At 44.1% G+C, this 18779-nt stretch overlaps 1 protein-coding gene across 2 annotated transcripts in view; it reads right to left on the minus strand.

Moving 5' to 3' along the window:
- LOC109891299 (cadherin-22) overlaps window positions 1–18779 on the minus strand; it is a 121940-nt gene that overhangs the window by 91308 nt on the left and 11853 nt on the right. The window contains exons 2-3 of one of the 2 annotated variants that reach the window (XM_031827054.1): window positions 17270–17350; window positions 7820–8114 (exon numbers count right to left, since the gene is read on the minus strand). In XM_031827054.1, the coding sequence (XP_031682914.1) occupies window positions 7820–8114; window positions 17270–17350 (376 nt within the window). The remainder of the gene's footprint in view (window positions 1–7819; window positions 8115–17269; window positions 17351–18779) is intronic. The other variant, XM_020483733.2, reaches the window with a different exon arrangement.

Raw genomic sequence — 18779 nt, forward strand, 5'->3', positions numbered from 1 at the left:
CGTGGTAAAAAAAAATGTATTGAGTCATGCACAAAGTAGATGTCCACACCGACTCGCCAAAACTATAGTTTGTTAACAAGAAATGTGTGGAGTGGTTGAAAAACAAGTTTTAATGACTCCAACCTATGTGTATGTAAACTTCTGACTTCAACTGTACCTGCAGATTCATGCAGGGTAGTAACGTTATGAGTTAGGATTATGGTTCATTGTTTAGCTAGCTTGCTAGCTAGCTACATGTCTAAACAAAAGAGTCCACTATGCAAATAACCATTTCAATAGAATGTTCATGATGTCACTGCGTCATCCGTCGATAAATGTAGCTGCTAAATTCGCACTGGCTATTTACTCCGATTTCAGAGCGCACTCGGCAGAACAAAGAATAACTGACAAAGTTACGAATGCTCAACACCCGTTGAATATGGCCAGTGTCAGTAACGTTGGCAAAAAAAATGTTGCCAGCAGCACAGTTACAGTCACCAATGCTCTGGATAACATAAACACAGCCTAACCAGCTCTGCTAGGGCGAGTAAAATGGTCAGAGTGAGCTGTTCTCTCAGAAGTAGCTAACAAGCTAGCCAACGTTAGCCAGTTAGCCTGGGTGCTTGACTGCTGTTAGGTCAGAACTGTTAGGTCAGAACCCTACTCCTCGGCCAGTGCATCCAGTGAGATTGTGCGCTCTGAATGCTCCGAAAGCGAAACGCTCTGAATTTACAAACGAACCATCTAACAACACACTAAGTTTATGAAAGCCCAGAGCGCACTCTGGCCCTCCAGATTGAATTTACAAACACACCGTGGTATATATACCAGCCTTTAGTGTTGAAATCTTTGGTTGTTTGGTACATGGCCTCACATGTGAATCCTTAAAGAGATGGGTGGGGATAAGGCTTAAGAGGGTATGAACGATGCTGAATGGATGCAGACAAAGAAGAGGTCTCCAGTAGGTTTACCAAAATATTCAAGGACATTTTCTCAAAAGTGAGGTTACAAGTTTATCAACTTTCAAAGCAGAATTACTTTCCCATTGTTCCTCAACTGTAGTGTATGATATACCACTTTCTAGCTCTGAGTCTCTAATTTTACCCAATGTAAAAAAAAAAACATTTCAAATTTTGCTGTATAAGACTGAATCGAGCCGGTCACAAATATTAATGGCTTAGCTCTCTGTAGCGCAAACAAAAGCCAAAGTTTGATCCCATTTAAGCCCCTCTCAATAAGTTATTTTAAAATTGTCAGCACAGAACTAAAAGACTGGTATTTCTTCAAAAGATTTTTTAAAAATCCATGTCCCAAACACAGTAAGTCGTTGTGTGGTGTACTGCAATGCCATAGGCAACGAAAAGTACTATTATCTTTTTTCAAGTGTAGTTTTTTCAGAACTGTATTCACACTCTTTGTGTGCTACTGTATACTGCCAGGCTTCCACAGAAAACTAAACTAACTACATAGAACATGTATAGGGCCCTTAATACAGAGGTGAAACAGCCACAGCACGACTCTATTCCTGTTCAACCAATGGTCCGAACATGAAGACATTCACACGGCTCAATGCAAAAATCATTCAACGTCGTGACGCAATTTTGATTTAGGACTCCAATTTCATTAGCCGGGCCATGTTTTCACAGGACGGCGGCGAATGATCCCTCGGCATTCATCTTCAGCCTGACAGGCCTAGTTTATTCTCCCCTCCTCTCTTCCTAGGCGTTAACCGAGCCGAAACAACAAGCAGACTTTGAATGATATGTAAAGAAATATATTTTGGTTCCCGGGCCCTCTCTCATTGGGGCCATGAGCTTTGACAGGGCCATGTTCGGAAGAACATGACAGGAGCGATAAGTGAAAATGAATATGCCGCAGGCTGCCTTGTGATTACTTTCTTGTTATTATTGCAGACCAGCTTTCCACCAAGGCCATAAAAAAGCACAGTGAGCATGTGCATGCTACTGGCTGAAGATGTCTCCCAAATGGCACCCTATTACATACAGTAGTGCGCTAGGGCCACTAGGCATGTGGTAAAAAGCAGTACACTATGTAGGGCATAGGGTGCCATTAGGAACGAAGCCTGGGATAATACTGGAAACCTGCTCCCATTACCGTTCCATCCAGTACCGTCTCAGATCAGTGGTTCTCACATTTGTCTCACTCCATGCCACAGATTAAAGTGTCTAGATAGAGTGAAAAGACATCAGAAATAAATGCTGATTTGTGCTAATCAATTAGTCAAATTGTAAAGCTTGATGGCAGTGCAATGTATGGGACGTGTATGGAATGGCAAAAAAAACATATTAAGTGAAAAGTTGACACGCATGTTTGGAAAGAGAAAAATATAATGTATTATCATTCATTCACTTTTCCATTCAACAAAAGTTTCAAATGAATTGTAATTGATTAATTTAATTTAATTAATCCAATTAAATTCAAAATGATCTCACAAGGCTTCATATAGTTCACATTTTCCATAAAAACATTTAACAAGTGTTACTTCTTCCATCATAAGATGGCTGCTACTACGACAAAGTAACTCAGGTGAATACATGTATGTATACTTTGGCATACATCATATTGAAGTGTGAGCGCCACCATCAACTAGGCCTACGCAGTGGCCCTTAGCGCTATGCATTTGGTTTGAAGTGTGCATCATTGATCGTCAGTCTGTCACCCAAGCCCTCAGCCTCTCAACCATGCACCGCGGTGACCTTATCACAGTGGTGCCACAGCAACGCCATTAGCTGTTGTTCTACAGGAAGAGCAAATATGACCAGAAAACTAAATGGTGAGAAATGCTTGACTAAGCACTCCAGTTATCTCATTAGCATTGGCACTGTAGTCAATGTATAAAACATGAAGTGCACACTAATTTAGTGTGTAATTTGACTGAGAGGTGGGGGAACAAGTGGGAGGAGGAGAAATGGAGGGCGCGAACATGAACTATTCTCCCCATCTCTCTCTCTCTCTCTTTCTCTCTCTCTCTCTCTCTGTCTCTCACTACACTGTTATCTTGTCTTCTGTCTCTTCTCTTTCCCCTGTTTCAATAAGCACTGCCGGCAGAAAAAAGGCCAAAACGTGCTGAGAAGGCAGGAATTAATTCCAATCAGGAGCGAAGGAGGGTGAGACATTACATTTTGCCTACTATTCCCTACTTACAAGTAGACTCTCTCTGACACACACACACAAAACTCTTTCTGTACTTTACCTCGAAAACACTCACACACGCTTAAACAACGTTTCTTATTTCCTCACAAAATCTCAAACTTTTACCTCTGGTGATTGTAATCTTGGGACTGGATTGGGTAGCATTGTCCAAATCTGACCTGGGTAAAAATTGTACCATCAACAAATGTCTCTTCAAATACTGTTAACATTATAACATATATTAACATATATTTAGACCAAGATGGCATAGCAGTTCAGACGTCTTTTGTCCTTGTCTTGTCGTGTCCTGTATATATATATATATATTTACAACTTTTTTCACATACATTTTATTTTTATTTCCCATCAACTCATCTTCAAAACACTCTCCTGCAACCTGCCTCACCAATTTATTTTATAAAAAAGTATTATTTACCTCAAATCTGTAATCCTCCAAGAAGCTAGCCAGAAACTCCAAGAAGCTAGCCAGAAACTAGCCAGAAGCTAGCCAGAAGCTAGCCCAGAAGCTAATCCAGAAACTAATCAGAATGCTAGTTCAGAAGCTAGTTAGCTTCTTTACTGGCAAATCGTTAGTGTTCAGCTAACCACGGTTTGTGGTCATCAGCTATCCTTTAGCTCGAAAATCTATCACCAGTTTTGTACAGCGCAGCGCGGCTCGGAACGGAACATACCAGACCAATTTTTCTCTCCACGTCCCTGGATTTCAACTGTTCTCTGGACATTCATACCCGGATCTCACAGCTAGCTAGCTGCTATCCGTGTGACTATCGGCTTTCATCGATTCCGGAGCAAACATCAATTATTCCGGAGCTAGCCAGCTCCGTCAATCACTCCTGAGTTCCATCAATCACTCCTGGGCTGCAGTCACCTATCCGGACCCATTTTACTGCCTACGCGGAGCCCCACCGGGCCTTCACAACTGGACTGCCGACGTTACCTACCCGAAGGAGATCCGGCTGGCTCCTCCGTCGCGACGTTACCTGAACGCCCATCTGCGGCCTGCTAACCGTTAGCTGTCTTACCGGCTGCTATCTGAATAGACAATCGGACAATTTATTTATTTTTATTATTATTATGTTTTCTTCTTGGGCCTCTATAACTATATCTATTGTTTTTATTTTTGTTGTTGTTGTGTGATTTGGATTAATCCCCTCTACCACACGGAACCCCACTAATCTACTGACGGAACGCAAGAGGTGGCTAACAACAGACCTCCATCCTATGCTAGCTTGCTACCGATGGCCTGGCTAGCTGTCTAAATCGCCGTGACCCCCAACCAACCTCTCCACTCACTGGACCCTTTTGATCACTCGACTAAGCATGCCTCTCCTTAATGTCAATATGTCTTGTCCATTGCTGTTCTGGTTAGTGTTTATTGGCTTATTTCACTGTAGAGCCTCTAGTCCTGCTCACTATACCTTATCCAACCTATTAGTTCCACCACTCACACATGCAATGACATCTCCTGGTTTCAATGATGTTTCTAGAGACAATATCTCTCTCTTCATCACTCAATACCTAGGTTTACCTCCACTGTATTCACATCCTACCATACCTTTGTCTGTACATTATACCTTGATGCTATTTTATCGCCCCCAGAAACCTCCTTTTACTCTCTGTTCCAGACGTTCTAGACGACCAATTCTTATTGCTTTTAGCCGCACCCTTATTCTACTCCTCCTATGTTCCTCTGGCGATGTAGAGGTGAATCCAGGCCCTGCAGTGCCTAGCTCCACTCCTATTCCCCAGGCGCTCTCTTTTGACGACTTCTTTAACCGTAATAGCCTTGGTTTCATGCATGTTAATATTAGAAGCCTCCTCCCTAAGTTTGTTCTATTCACTGCTTTAGCACACTCTGCCAACCCGGATGTTCTAGCTGTGTCTGAATCCTGGCTTAGGAAGACCACCAAAAATTCAGAAATTTTAATTCCAAACTACAACATTTTCAGACAAGATAGAACTACCAAAGGGGGCGGTGTTGCAATCTACTGCAAAGATAGCCTGCAGAGTTATTGATCTCATCCCGTCAGTAGGATGCCTGGATATTTTTTTTAAATGCCTTCCTAACCATCTTAAATAAACATGCACCATTCAAGAAATTTAGAACCAGGAACAGATATAGCCCTTGGTTCTCCCCAGACCTGACTGCCCTTAACCAACACAAAAACATCATATGGCATCGAACAGCCCCCGTGATATGCAGCTGTTCAGGGAAGCTAGAAACCATTATACACAGGCAGTTAGAAAAGCCAAGGCTAGCTTTTTCAAGCAGAAATTTGCTTCCTGCAACACTAACTCAAAAAAGTTCTGGGACACTGTAAAGTCCATGGAGAATAAGAATACCTCCTCCCAGCTGCCCACTGCACTGAAGATAGGAAACACTGTCACCACTAATAAATCCACCATAATTGAGAATTTCAATAAGCGTTTTTCTACGGCTGGCCATGCTTTCCACCTGGCTACTCCTACCCCGGTCAACAGCACTGCACCCCCAACAGCAACTCGCCCAAGCCTTCCCCATTTCTCCTTCTCCCAAATCCATTCAGCTGATGTTCTGAAAGAGCTGCAAAATCTGGACCCCTACAAATCAGCCGGGCTAGACAATCTGGACCCTTTCTTTCTAAAATTATCTGCCGAAATTGTTGCCACCCCTATTACTAGCCTATTCAACCTCTCTTTCGTGTCGTCTGAGATTCCCAAAGATTGGAAAGCAGCTGCGGTCATCACCCTCTTCAAAGGGGGGGACACTCTTGATCCAAACTGCTACAGACCTATATCTATCCTACCATGCCTTTCTAAGGTCTTCGAAAGCCAAGTCAACAAACAGATTACCGACCATTTCGAATCTCACCATACCTTCTCTGCTATGCAATCTGGTTTCAGAGCTGGTCATGGGTGCACCTCAGCCACGCTCAAGGTCCTAAACGATATCTTAACCGCCATCGATAAGAAACATTACTGTGCAGCCGTATTCATTGATCTGGCCAAGGCTTTCGACTCTGTCAATCACCACATCCTCATCGGCAGACTCGACAGCCTTAGTTTCTCAAATGATTGCCTCGCCTGGTTCACCAACTACTTCTCTGATAGAGTTCAGTGTGTCAAATCGGAGGGTCTGCTGTCCAGACCTCTGGCCGTCTCTATGGGGGTGCCACAGGGTTCAATTCTTGGACCGACTCTCTTCTCTGTATACATCAATGAGGTCGCTCTTGCTGCTGGTGAGTCTCTGATCCACCTCTACGCAGACGACACCATTCTGTATACTTCCGGCCCTTCTTTGGACACTGTGTTAACAACCCTCCAGGCAAGCTTCAATGCCATACAACTCTCCTTCCGTGGCCTCCAATTGCTCTTAAATACAAGTAAAACTAAATGTATGCTCTTCAACCGATCGCTACCTGCACCTACTCGCCTGTCCAACATCACTACTCTGGACGGCTCTGACTTAGAATACGTGGACAACTACAAATACTTAGGTGTCTGGTTAGACTGTAAACTCTCCTTCCAGACCCATATCAAACATCTCCAATCCAAAGTTAAATCTAGAATTGGCTTCCTATTTCCTAAAGCATCCTTCACTCATGCTGCCAAACATACCCTTGTAAAACTGACCATCCTACCAATCCTCGACTTTGGCGATGTCATTTACAAAATAGCCTCCAATACCCTACTCAACAAATTGGATGCAGTCTATCATAGTGCAATCCGTTTTGTCACCAAAGCCCCATATACTACCCACCATTGCGACCTGTACGCTCTCGTTGGCTGGCCCTCGCTTCATACTCGTTGCCAAACCCACTGGCTCCATGTCATCTACAAGACCCTGCTAGGTAAAGTCCCCCCTTATCTCAGCTCGCTGGTCACCATAGCATCTCCCACCTGTAGCACACGCTCCAGCAGGTATATCTCTCTAGTCACCCCCAAAACCAATTCTTTCTTTGGCCGCCTCTCCTTCCAGTTCTCTGCTGCCAATGACTGGAACGAACTACAAAAATCTCTGAAACTGGAAACACTTATCTCCCTCACTAGCTTTAAGCACCAACTGTCAGAGCAGCTCACAGACTACTGCACCTGTACATAGTCCACCTATAATTTTAGCCCAAACAACTACCTCTTTCCCAACTGTATTTAATTTATTTATTTATTTTGCTCCTTTGCACCCCATTATTTTTATTTCTACTTTGCACATTCTTCCATTGCAAAACTACCATTCCAGTGTTTTACTTGCTATATTGTATTTACTTTGCCACCATGGCCTTTTTTGCCTTTACCTCCCTTCTCACCTCATTTGCTCACATTGTATATAGACTTGTTTATACTGTATTATTGACTGTATGTTTGTTTTACTCTGTGTCGTTGTATCTGTCGAACTGCTTTGCTTTATCTTGGCCAGGTCGCAATTGTAAATGAGAACATGTTCTCAACTTGCCTACCTGGTTAAATAAAGGTGAAATAAAAAAACAAAATTAAAAATTTAAAAATGTCCTCCCAATGACAGGTAATGAAGGCCCTATCACTTTTCCCTATGGACACATACTGTATCTCTGATACTTAAAATGAACTCCTCACATCTTCATCATCAGACCTGAACATAGTCAGAACACATTCCTGCAATCCAGCACCGCCTTTGTTTCACAAATACACACACACACCCCTCCCTCCTTACCTATTTGTGAAAGCTCTCCCACACTCCCGATATAGGGCCCTTCCAGGAACTTGGGTTCACTGTCGTTGATATCCTGGACTTTGATGACAAACTCTGACTCGGATTCCAGCAGGTGGTTGGTGAGCCGGTCCCGGGCCTGAGCTCTGAGGGTGTAGTAACTCTGCTCCTCGCGGTCTAATCGCTCGGTGGCGTGGATGTCGCCCGTCAACTCATCGATGATGAAGATCGTGCCCGCCCCTTCCCCGGAGATGGTGTACTTGATGTTCCCCTCGCCCTCGTCCGAATCTGTGTGGATCTGGCAATCAAGGCAATCAAAGTCAAGCTGAGATTTCATGCTTTCTGGAGGTATATAACATGTTGTTAAAAAGGTTCTATAGAATGCATTGATTTCATTGATTGACAGTTGACATTATTGTGAATGCAATACAATAAGGACTAAATGCAGCGGTTTCTATCTCAATATCAAATCATGGGTACCTTAGTGTTGTTGTTTTCAATTTAAATGGTCAAAAATAAACAAAAAAAGGCTTCTAAGCAAGGAGCAATTTCTCAAGCAATAATTTTTCTAGGACTGTCTGGAAGTGGTCTGTGTAGGGAGGGGGAAACTGACAACTAGCTGTTATTGGCAGAGAGGTTTGGAACTCTTTCTTATTGGTCTATTAACTAATTTACCACCTGGTGATGTCGCCGGGCAGGCCAACATTTCAGGCAGTCTTTTCAACAGCTCTTGCACTAAACAGGCATTATTATCATTTTCACAATTTCACAGTATTATTCCAACCTAATAGTGTGGAAATATATATAAAACACAGAAAGTGAGGGATAGTTCTACATAGCTACAGTCGATAAACAATTCCATGCTTCAAAGAACATGACATGTTCAAAATGTCAGATTCTAAAACAGCCTTGAACCTGCCAATCCCAACATGTTTATTATATACATTTGTAGCACTTCACACTATGCCCTTTATAGTATGGTCAAGGCTTTTCTCTTTCTTTTATGTCAAGGATGTTCTATCTAGTCATCAAGAAGCAAAGTTCCTATTCCACAGCCAGCGAAAGAGGGAAGAGGAGAAGTCATCACCTCCCAGTAAGGCAGTCAACATATGTACTATGACAAAAGACACTGCAGCACTACCTATGATTAACTCGATTCCCACATGGCGTGCCCTTCATAGAATAGGGGCCCATTGAATTCGAAGATCAGTCATTTCTATAGATCGTTAAAGGTGCGGTATGAACACAAACAAGGTAGGGGCCAAAGAGTGAAGTTAAAGAGCCCTTATAAATCTGCCAAGACTTCTATTAATGTGATTAAAATGCATTCTAACAGTTCCCTATATACCCTTTGGCTTCATTGCACATCCGAACTGCTACTCCCTCCCTATCTGAAATTAGAACGCAGGACTCAGGCTCCATAGCCAGTAGGACCCATCTCACAAAACAGGTGGGAATTGAGGGAGAAAATGGGAGAAAATGCCCATCTCCCGCGTTAATATTTTATAAAGGCTTGATTAAATACAGGACTCGATCGTTGTTGCTGTGGTATTTGGCGCAAAATGGGGTAATAATGCAAAACCCAGCCTTCATATTGCCTTTTCTTTCACCCTTCCCACTCTTTTTTTCATTTTGAATTGTCCCCATGTCAAATAAATGAACACTCCAAGAGAAAATATACTATTTTTGTGGGTATCAATATTTCAGCAATAATAAAATAAACTTCAATAGCCCATACAGTAGAAAGACAGTAGAAAGCTGTCCAATATCTGGAGATATGTGATGGGAAAAGGACGACTCTTTTCTCCCTTTGCCTGCCTTCACATTGTCTGACTGTCTCTCTATTGCTCACTGTCTTTGATCAACTTGTGTCAACTTACTGCAATTACATAAGTCTTTCAAGACTAGTAGAGTAGACGCAGAGACAAGAATCAACAGTGATGCCATGCGCATCATCCAAACACATACACAAACATCTTTTGGGAGCCTGATTACTGTAATGTGTTCTGTGAATGTAAAGGGTTTTCTATCATCAAAGTCCAGATGCAGTACTTTGATATTTGCTCTCTGATCACACGTACTGTTTGCATACAAACACCCACACAAATGTCATGCGCACACACACACACACACACACACACACACACACACACACACACACACACACACACACACACACACACACACACACACACACACACACACAGTATGTTACCATATACAGAAACATTTGACATTTTCCCAACAAACACAACACATGTTGTGGTGACCAGGCACACGTGGCAATAACGCAGCACGAATGTGATTATATAGATATTTTTGACAGATCGTTCTCCCCCTTCAGGCTCAATGTGTCCATCCGTGAGTCTGTCCTCAGTGGAGTGACTCGGGCCGTGGCTAAGCTGTGGACTTCAAACAAAAGGTCAAAGCCAGGGCTTCACTTGCTTAGCAATCATAGCTATTAGCAATGTCAACACGCCATTTCTAGCTAAAAAACCCTGCAACCAAACAGTAGGCTCGCGTCCCAAATGGCACACTATTCCCTATATAGTGCACAACTGTTGACCAGCCCAATCAAAAGTACAGCACTAATAGGGTGCCATTTGGGACACAACTAGGCCAACAGTAAGCGTTCCAGTCAAGAACAAAGAAGAGGTGGAGAGGTATTTATCAAAACAATGGTGTTGGCACTTGGCACAAAAAATATAAAGTTGGGACAAAACAATGACTCATAACGTCACCTCCCACTCAGAGGGAAATAGTAGCTTTGTCCTGAATGGCACCATATAGGGCTCTATGTTGCCTGCTTCCTCAGCAACTAGTTTACATAAAATGTCAGGCAGACAGGCAGGCGAGTGACAGACCCAAGCTGTGTGAGGAAAGAGTCAAGAGTTAGCCTGAAGCACCGTGGTTGGCGTGAAACCCCCTTGCCTTGTCACACCCTGATCTGTTTCACCTGGCTTGTGCTTGTCTCGTCAAGCCTACCAGCGTTTTTCATGTACTCCTATATTTCTCTCTAGGTCCTGTTTTCTACTTTTCCCGGTTTTAACCATTCTGCCTGCCCTGACCCTGAGCCTGGCTGCCATTCTGTACCTTGTGACACTGCTCTGGATTACTGACCTCTGCCTGCCCTGATCCCGAGACTGCCTGCCGTTCTGAACCTTTTGGACTCTGCTCTGGATTACTGACCTCTGCCTGCCCTTGACCTGTCGTTTGCCTGCCCCTGTTCTTGTAATAAACTTTTGTTACTTCGAACTGTCTGCATCTGGGTCTTATCCCAAGGTCTGATAGTACGAACTGGCCATGACTGACCCAGCAGACTCGGAACAGCTCCGCGGCGCCATCACCTCCCAAGGAGCTACCATTGGGAGACACGAGGAGTTACTCCGAGGTCTTATGGATGGATTCCATGCCTTGGCAGAACGCCATGACTGTGCCTTGAATACATTGCTGGAGCAATTCCACGGATTATCTGTGAGGCCGTCGGCCACGACAGTAGCCTCGCAGACCCCCAGTAACACCGCTGTCAGCAGTGCATCTCTCCAGGCCACCCCGGCTTTCCGATTGCCCTGCTTCTACACCCTCGGACCCCGAGACCATTTTCCTACCTCGTGCCTGGCGGCTACCCTCGTCAGGCGAATCGAGATCCAGGTCTGTGAGGCACAGCGGGTGGGGGGGCCCGGTTAACCGGATGTTTGTCCCAGATGCTGCCCACTCCCCGGCCCTGGAATGGGCTCATTCCTCAAGGCTTGCCTGCCACCCTGGCTCCCGTTGGACCCTGGCCTTTGTGCGACAAAGCTTTTGGTGGCCCACCATGGTTCCGGACGTCTCCGCGTCAGAACAAGACTCCACGGCAAGCTACAGCTGGCTTCCTTCAACCTCTTTCTGTCCCTCACCGTCCCTGGTCACATATAGTCCTGGACAGTCACTGGTCTCCCTCCATCTGATGGCAACACCACTATCCTCACAGTGGTGGACAGGTTTTTCAAAGCCGCCCATTTCATTCTCCTCACTTAGCTACCGTTGGCCAAGGAGACAGCCCAGCTCATGGTGCACCACGTCTTCAGGATCCATGGACTTCCGTTGGACATGGTTTCCGACAGTGGTCCTCCATTCTCGTCCTGGTTCTGGAAGGCATTCTACACACTCATTGGGTTGTCGGCCAGCCTGTCCTCCGGGTTTCATACCCAATCGAATGGCCAGTCGGAGTGTGCCAATCAGGACCTGGAGACAACTCTTCAGTGCCTCGCCTCGGCCAACTCCACCACCTGGGGCCAGCAACTCATGTGGGTGGATTACTCCCAGAACACCCTTCCCTGCTCCGTCACCGGGCTCTCACCCTTCGAGTTGGGTTATCAGCCCCCGCTCTTCCCGGAGCAAGAGGTCAACATATCCTCTGCATAGATGCTCATCCACCGCTGTCGGTGTAACCTGGAAGAGAATATAAAAACTATCGGCCTATATCGAATCTTCCATTCCTCTCAAAATGTTTAGAAAAAGCTGCTGTAGCACTGAGACTGCACATGTGAAGGTGGTAAATTACCTTTTAATGGCTTCAGACCGAGGCTCTGCATCTGTCCTCGTGCTAATAGACCCTAGTGCTGCTTTTGATACCATCACCAGAGATTGGAAACCCAAATTGGTCTACCCGGACAAGTTCTGGCCTGGTTTAGATCTTATCTGTATCAGTTTGTCTCTGTGAATGGTTTGTCCTCTGACAAATCAACTGTACATTTCGGTGTTCCTCAATGTTCCGTTTTAGGACCACTATTGTTTTCACTATATATTTTACCTCTTGGGGATATCATTCGAAAATATCATGTTAACTTTCACTGCTATGCGGATGACACACAGCTGTACATTTCAATGAAACATGGTGAAGCCCCAAAATTGCCCTCGCTAGAAGCCTGTGTTTCAGACATAAGGAAGTGGATGGCTGCAAACTTTCTACTTTTAAACTAAAAGTTTATCATGTGACTAAACAGAGATGCTTGTTCTAGGTCCCAAGAAACAAAGAGATCTTCTGTTGAATCTGCCAATTAATCTTGATGGTTGTACAGTCTTCTCAAATAAAAATGTGAAGGACCTTGGCTTGACTCTGGACCCTGATCTCTCTTTTGACGAACATATCAAGACTGTTTCAAGTACAGCTTTTTTCCATCTACGTAACACTGCAAAAATCAGAAACTTTCTGTCCAAAAATTATGCAGAAAAATGTATCCATGCTTTTGTTACTTCTAGGTTAGACTACTGCAATGCTCTACTTTCCGGCTACCCGGATAAAGCACTAAATAAACTTCAGTTAGTGCTAAATACGGCTGCTAGAATCCTGACTAGAACCAAAAAATTTGATCATATTACTCCAGTGCTAGCCTCCCAACACTGGCTTCCTGTTAAGGCAAGGGATGATTTCAAGGTTTTACTGCTGACCTACAAAGCATTACATGGGCTTGCTCCTACCTATTTTTCTGATTTGGACCTGCCGTACATACCTACACGTACGCTACGGTCAAAAGACGCAGGCCTCCTAATTGTCCCTAGAATTTCTCTAAGCAAACAGCTGGAGGCAGGGCTTTCTCCTATAGAGCTCAATTTTTATGGAATGGTCTGCCTACCCATGTGAGAGACGCAAACTCGGTCTCAACCTTTAAGACTTTACTGAAGACTCATCTCTTCAGTGGGTCATATGATTGAGTGTAGTCTGGCCCAGGAGTGTGAAGGGGAACGGAAAAGGCTCTGGAGCAACGAACCGCCCTTGCTGTCTCTGCCTGGCCGGTTCCCCTCTCTCCACTGTGATTCTCTGCCTCTAACCCTATTACAGGGGCTGAGTCACTGGCTTACTGGTGCTCTTTCATGCCGTCCCTAGGAGGGGTGCGTCACTTGAGTGGGTTGAGTCACTGACGTGATCTTCCTGTCTGGGTTGGCGCCCCTCCTTGGGTTGTGCCGTGGCGGAGATCTTTGTGGGCTATACTCGGCCTTGTCTCAGGATGGTAAGTTGGTGGTTGAAGATATCCCTCTAGTGGTGTGGGGGCTGTGCTTTGGAAAAGTGGGAGGGATTATATCTTTCCTGTTTGGCCCTATCTGGGGGTATCATCGGATGGGTCCACAGTGTCTCCTGACCCCTCCTGTCTCAGCCTCCAGTATTTATTCTGCAGTAGTTTACGTGTCGGGTGGCTAGGGTCAGTTTGTTATATCTGGAGTACTTCTCCTGTCTTATCCGGTGTCCTGTGTGAATTTAAGCATGCTCTCTCTAATTCTCTCTTTCTCTTGGAGGACCTGAGCCCTAGGACCATGCCTCAGGACTACCTGGTATGATGACTCCCTCATCGCTGAGTTCCACCGCCGGCACCCTGGTCAACCAGGTATGTGCCTGGGTAGGATGCCAGGTGGCGTCCCTAGAGGTGGGGGGTGTCTGCATCTGGGTCTTATCCTGAGGTCTGATATCCCTGGCCATCACTGAAACTGACTCTGCAAATACTCACATACACACACAGATTCTGGCACTCACACACAGACAAAAACACATATGCACAAACACACACAGAGACACACACACACACACACATACAAACACATACACACAAACACACACACTATCTTCCTCTCTCTATCTTACACTCTGTCTCACACATACTGGGCAAGCTGAGGGCTGACTCAGAGAAAGAGCAGGGGTGGATGGGATATGGAACTGCCTGCCAAGTAGGGGTCCGCACGCAAACGAAGACCTCTGGTGTCACTTTGGATTCAGGGCAAGCCACCCTACAGAAGGACATTACAAATGAGACCGCTGATTTGAAGTTAACAACAAGATCAGATATACTACATTTTGTGTAGTGAATTGGCATTGTGCCTCTGCTCACCTATTCTCGCTCGCCCTCCTACACATATTCCTATTCACCCTCCTTCGCTCTACCATTCATATGCACAGACATATACACACAGTGTACACCCACTCACACACACACACACCCATGTAACAATTATTGACAATTATTAACATACATGCTGGGTCAAGGATGTTCCTAGTGGGGACCCAGCCCTCATCGCTGAGTTCCACAGCCAGCACCCTGGTCAACCAGGTATGTGCCCGGGTAGGATGCCAGGTGGCGTCCCTAGAGGTGGGGGGTGTCTGCATCTGGGTCTTATCCTGAGGTCTCTAATCACTAGCCATGTCACTGAAACTGACTGTGTAAATACTCACATACACACACAAATGCTGGCACCACACACAGACAAAAACACACGTGCACACATGCACAAACACACACAGAGACAAACACACACATACAAACACATACACACACATAGACACATACAAACACACAGAGACACAACTACACACACATTATCTTCCTGTCTCTATCTTACACTCTGTCTCACACATACATAACTGGGCAAGCTGAGGGCTGACTCAGAGAAAGAGCAGGGGTGGATGGGATATGGAACTGCCTGCCAAGTAGGGGTCCGCACGCAAAAGAAGACCTCTGGTGTCACTTTGGATTCAGGGCAAGCCACCCTACAGAAGGACATTACAAATGAGACCGCTGATTTGAAGTTAACAACGAGATCAGATATACTACATTTTGTGTAGTGAATTGGCATTGTGCCTCTGCTCACCTATTCTCACTCGCCCTCCTAGATATATTCCTATTCACCCTCCTTCGCTCTACCATTCATATGCACAGACATATACACACACTGTACACCCACTCACACACACCCACACACACATCCATATAACAATTATGGACAATTATTAACATACATGCTATATTTAACCAATAAGGCCCGGGGGGGTGTGATATACGGCCAATATACCACGGCTAAGGGCTGTTCTTGTTGCGGAGTGCCTGGATACAGCACTTAGCCGTGGTATATTGTGCATATACCACAAAGCCCAGAGGTGCCTTATTGCTATTATAATCTGGTTACCAACGTAAATAGAGCAGTAAAAATAAATGTTTTGTCATACCAGTGTTATATGGTCTGATATACCATGGCTTTCAGCCAATCATCATTCAGGGCCCAAACCACCCAGTTTATAATTCCTCTTTTACATTGTCTTTTCAGTGTATCTCATTGGCAACGGCTGATTCTATCATTTCTTCCTAGAGAAGCCTTGTTGTAATCTGATAGCCAATTAGGGATTGGGAGGTGGGGGAGACCTACTTTTTGGTGACCATTCGAAACCAAAAGCTATGTTATTGCTATTAAAATATATATTGTGATAGCTGTAATTGATATTTTAATTCACCCAGTAGGCTAGTGCAATTTTGGTTTAATATTATGGTATTAGGGCCGGGACGATACCAGTATCGCGATACTCGTTAGAATCATGGCAAGGAAACAAAACATGAAGAGGATTTAACTTCTTCAGGAAAACAGTCCTAATGTTGGAAACACACATTATGTTGTCATCCAGAATCACATGTATTCATTTCCCATGCTATTAGGATCAAAGAGTGAGGTCAGCTTCGTGTTTTCATATTTGCCATGGGAAAACATATTACAATAATGTTATTATCACAGCCCTAATTGGTATGAAAATGTGTTAGCATTTGAAGTCGGCCTTGTTGTGACTTGATAGCGTGTATTGTGCATCTACTTTATGTTGCACAGTATGCACCGTTCCATAAGTAAATTAGTCAATGTATGACGAGGTTGAGTGATGGTTAACATTGTGCACGCCATTCAACAGACCTTTAAAGCTAATTTTGTGGTGATAAGTAATGTCGGGGGTCATTTGTTTTAATTTTTGCTATTCACCAAATAGCATTTTTGAATTTTTGAATTGTGTTGAAATGCAGCAAATGACCTTACACTTCTAAAGAATCCCTTGGGGGAGGGATCCTCCCCACCCACTTTGCCATACCCTTCGTTTAGCTGAACTGACGCCACTGCTTCCAACACACCGATTAAATGTGTTGTCAAAGATGACTTAACTTTCACAGCCAATCAGAAAGCAAAATACTGTCCATGAAAATAATGCAAATTTAATCGGGACTATACATGTGGTCAGTCTGGTAAATAGGCAAAGCTCAATGACATTCAAAGTTGTCCATACTACATGTTTGCCCATGTTTCAACCCTTTTTAGTCGTTCAATTGTTGTTTTATTCTGATCTATTGTTCTGTATATCGAGATATATTAAATGAAACTTAAAGCCACAGTCTGGGAGATGTCATGAAAAATACCTGATTTGTAATAATATTAGTGCAGTACAATCGCCGTAACAAAAAAAGGACAATGATTATTTTGTCTATGCATTTGTTGTCATAGGAGGCTTTGCAAGCAAATTATGTGTAGCAATAAATCATAGTGTAAATGATGTTTCAAAAATAAGCGTTGCTCAAACTTTCAAGACATTCCTTGAGCACTACAGATATATCACAAGAGATATATAACAGAAGTCCATGTGAAAATGTCATGGAATGCATTCGCTCAATTGCTTACGTTTTTTGTTGGTGGCCCACTGATTGGTGGCATGCACATCTCACAGAGTGTGGGTTTAACTGAGTCTAACACATCTTGTATCTGCAATGAAACAAATGAATACAGCTTGAGACAAAGGCTGTGTCACCAAACAGTATGCTTTTATCATCTATGATCTATACATGTAACATTTCATTTTGTTTTATGTTTTGTGTACAATTTGATGGCTAGTGTCTTGTAAGCTAATATGGGCTAAGCACCAACAACAACAAAAAAATCAATGAATGAATGAATCATTCAATCCATCCATCAATCAACCACTCAATCAATAATATATAGTAGAGGAAATACAATACTGTCTTGGTTTATAATATATTTAAACCTGGTAGTTTTTAGTGGTTTGAAACCTGCTATTACACTTTGGGGTTACTATATCTACTACAATAAAGGTGGAAAAGGTTTCATTCTCTTTCCCCCTTAAACAAAAGGTTCATCATTCTAAGTATCCAGACCTTTGGTTCAGATATATTATTGTCCGATTGTATCTGAATGCCTCTAGCTGACAATGAGTTCAAATGCTTCCTAAGTACAGGTAGTTGTAAGTACCTGTAACCACAGAATTAGAATGTGATTCTGTGGCTGCGTTTACACAGGCAGCACAATTCTTATATTTTGCCAATAACTGTTTATTTGACCAATCAGATTTGATCTTTGGCCAATAATTGGGCAAAACATCAGGATTGTGCTGCCTGTGTAAACGCAGCCATAGTCAATGTCTGTAACCTTCTACCTCCTGAATGAGGTTCAGCACTGGCATGGAACTATCTTAAATGGCTCTTTAAATCATCTTAAGTCTTAACACTTTCAGATCTCTGCTTTGCATTAATCTGCATGGAAACCTTGGAACACCTTTCCCTTCTCAACATTAGGTAAGCATTCGACCTGAACCTACTGGGTCCCAGACCTTCTGACGGGTCGCCCCCAGGTGGTGAGTGTAGGCAACAACACCTCCAACACACTGATCCTCAACATGAGGGTCCCCCAGGGGTGTGTGCTCAGCCCCCTCCTGTACTCCCTGTTCACCCATGACTGCGTGGCTAGGCACGACCACAACCCTATCATCAAGTTTTCTGACGATGCAACAGTGGTAGGCCTGATCACCAACAACAATGAGACAGTCTACAGGAAGGAGGTTAGTGCCCTGGCAGAGTGGTGCTGGGGAAATAACCTCTCCCTCAACTTAAAAAAAGGAAGGAGCTGATCGTGGACTACAGGAGACAGCAAAGAGAGCAAGCACCCACCAACATCAATGGGCCACAGAGGAGCTTAAAGTTACTTGGTGTGCACATCATCAACGACCTGAAATGGTCCGACCACACCGACACCGTGGTGAAGAAGGCGCAACAGCAGCTCTTTAACCTCAGGAGGCTGAAGAAATTTGGCATGTCCTCTAAGACCCTCACAAACTTCTACATGCATTCTGTCAGGCTGCATCACCGCCTGGTGTGGCAACTGCACCACCCGCAAACAC

Source organism: Oncorhynchus kisutch, linkage group LG1 (genome assembly GCF_002021735.2).
Source record: "Oncorhynchus kisutch isolate 150728-3 linkage group LG1, Okis_V2, whole genome shotgun sequence".
Lineage (NCBI taxonomy): Eukaryota > Metazoa > Chordata > Actinopteri > Salmoniformes > Salmonidae > Oncorhynchus > Oncorhynchus kisutch.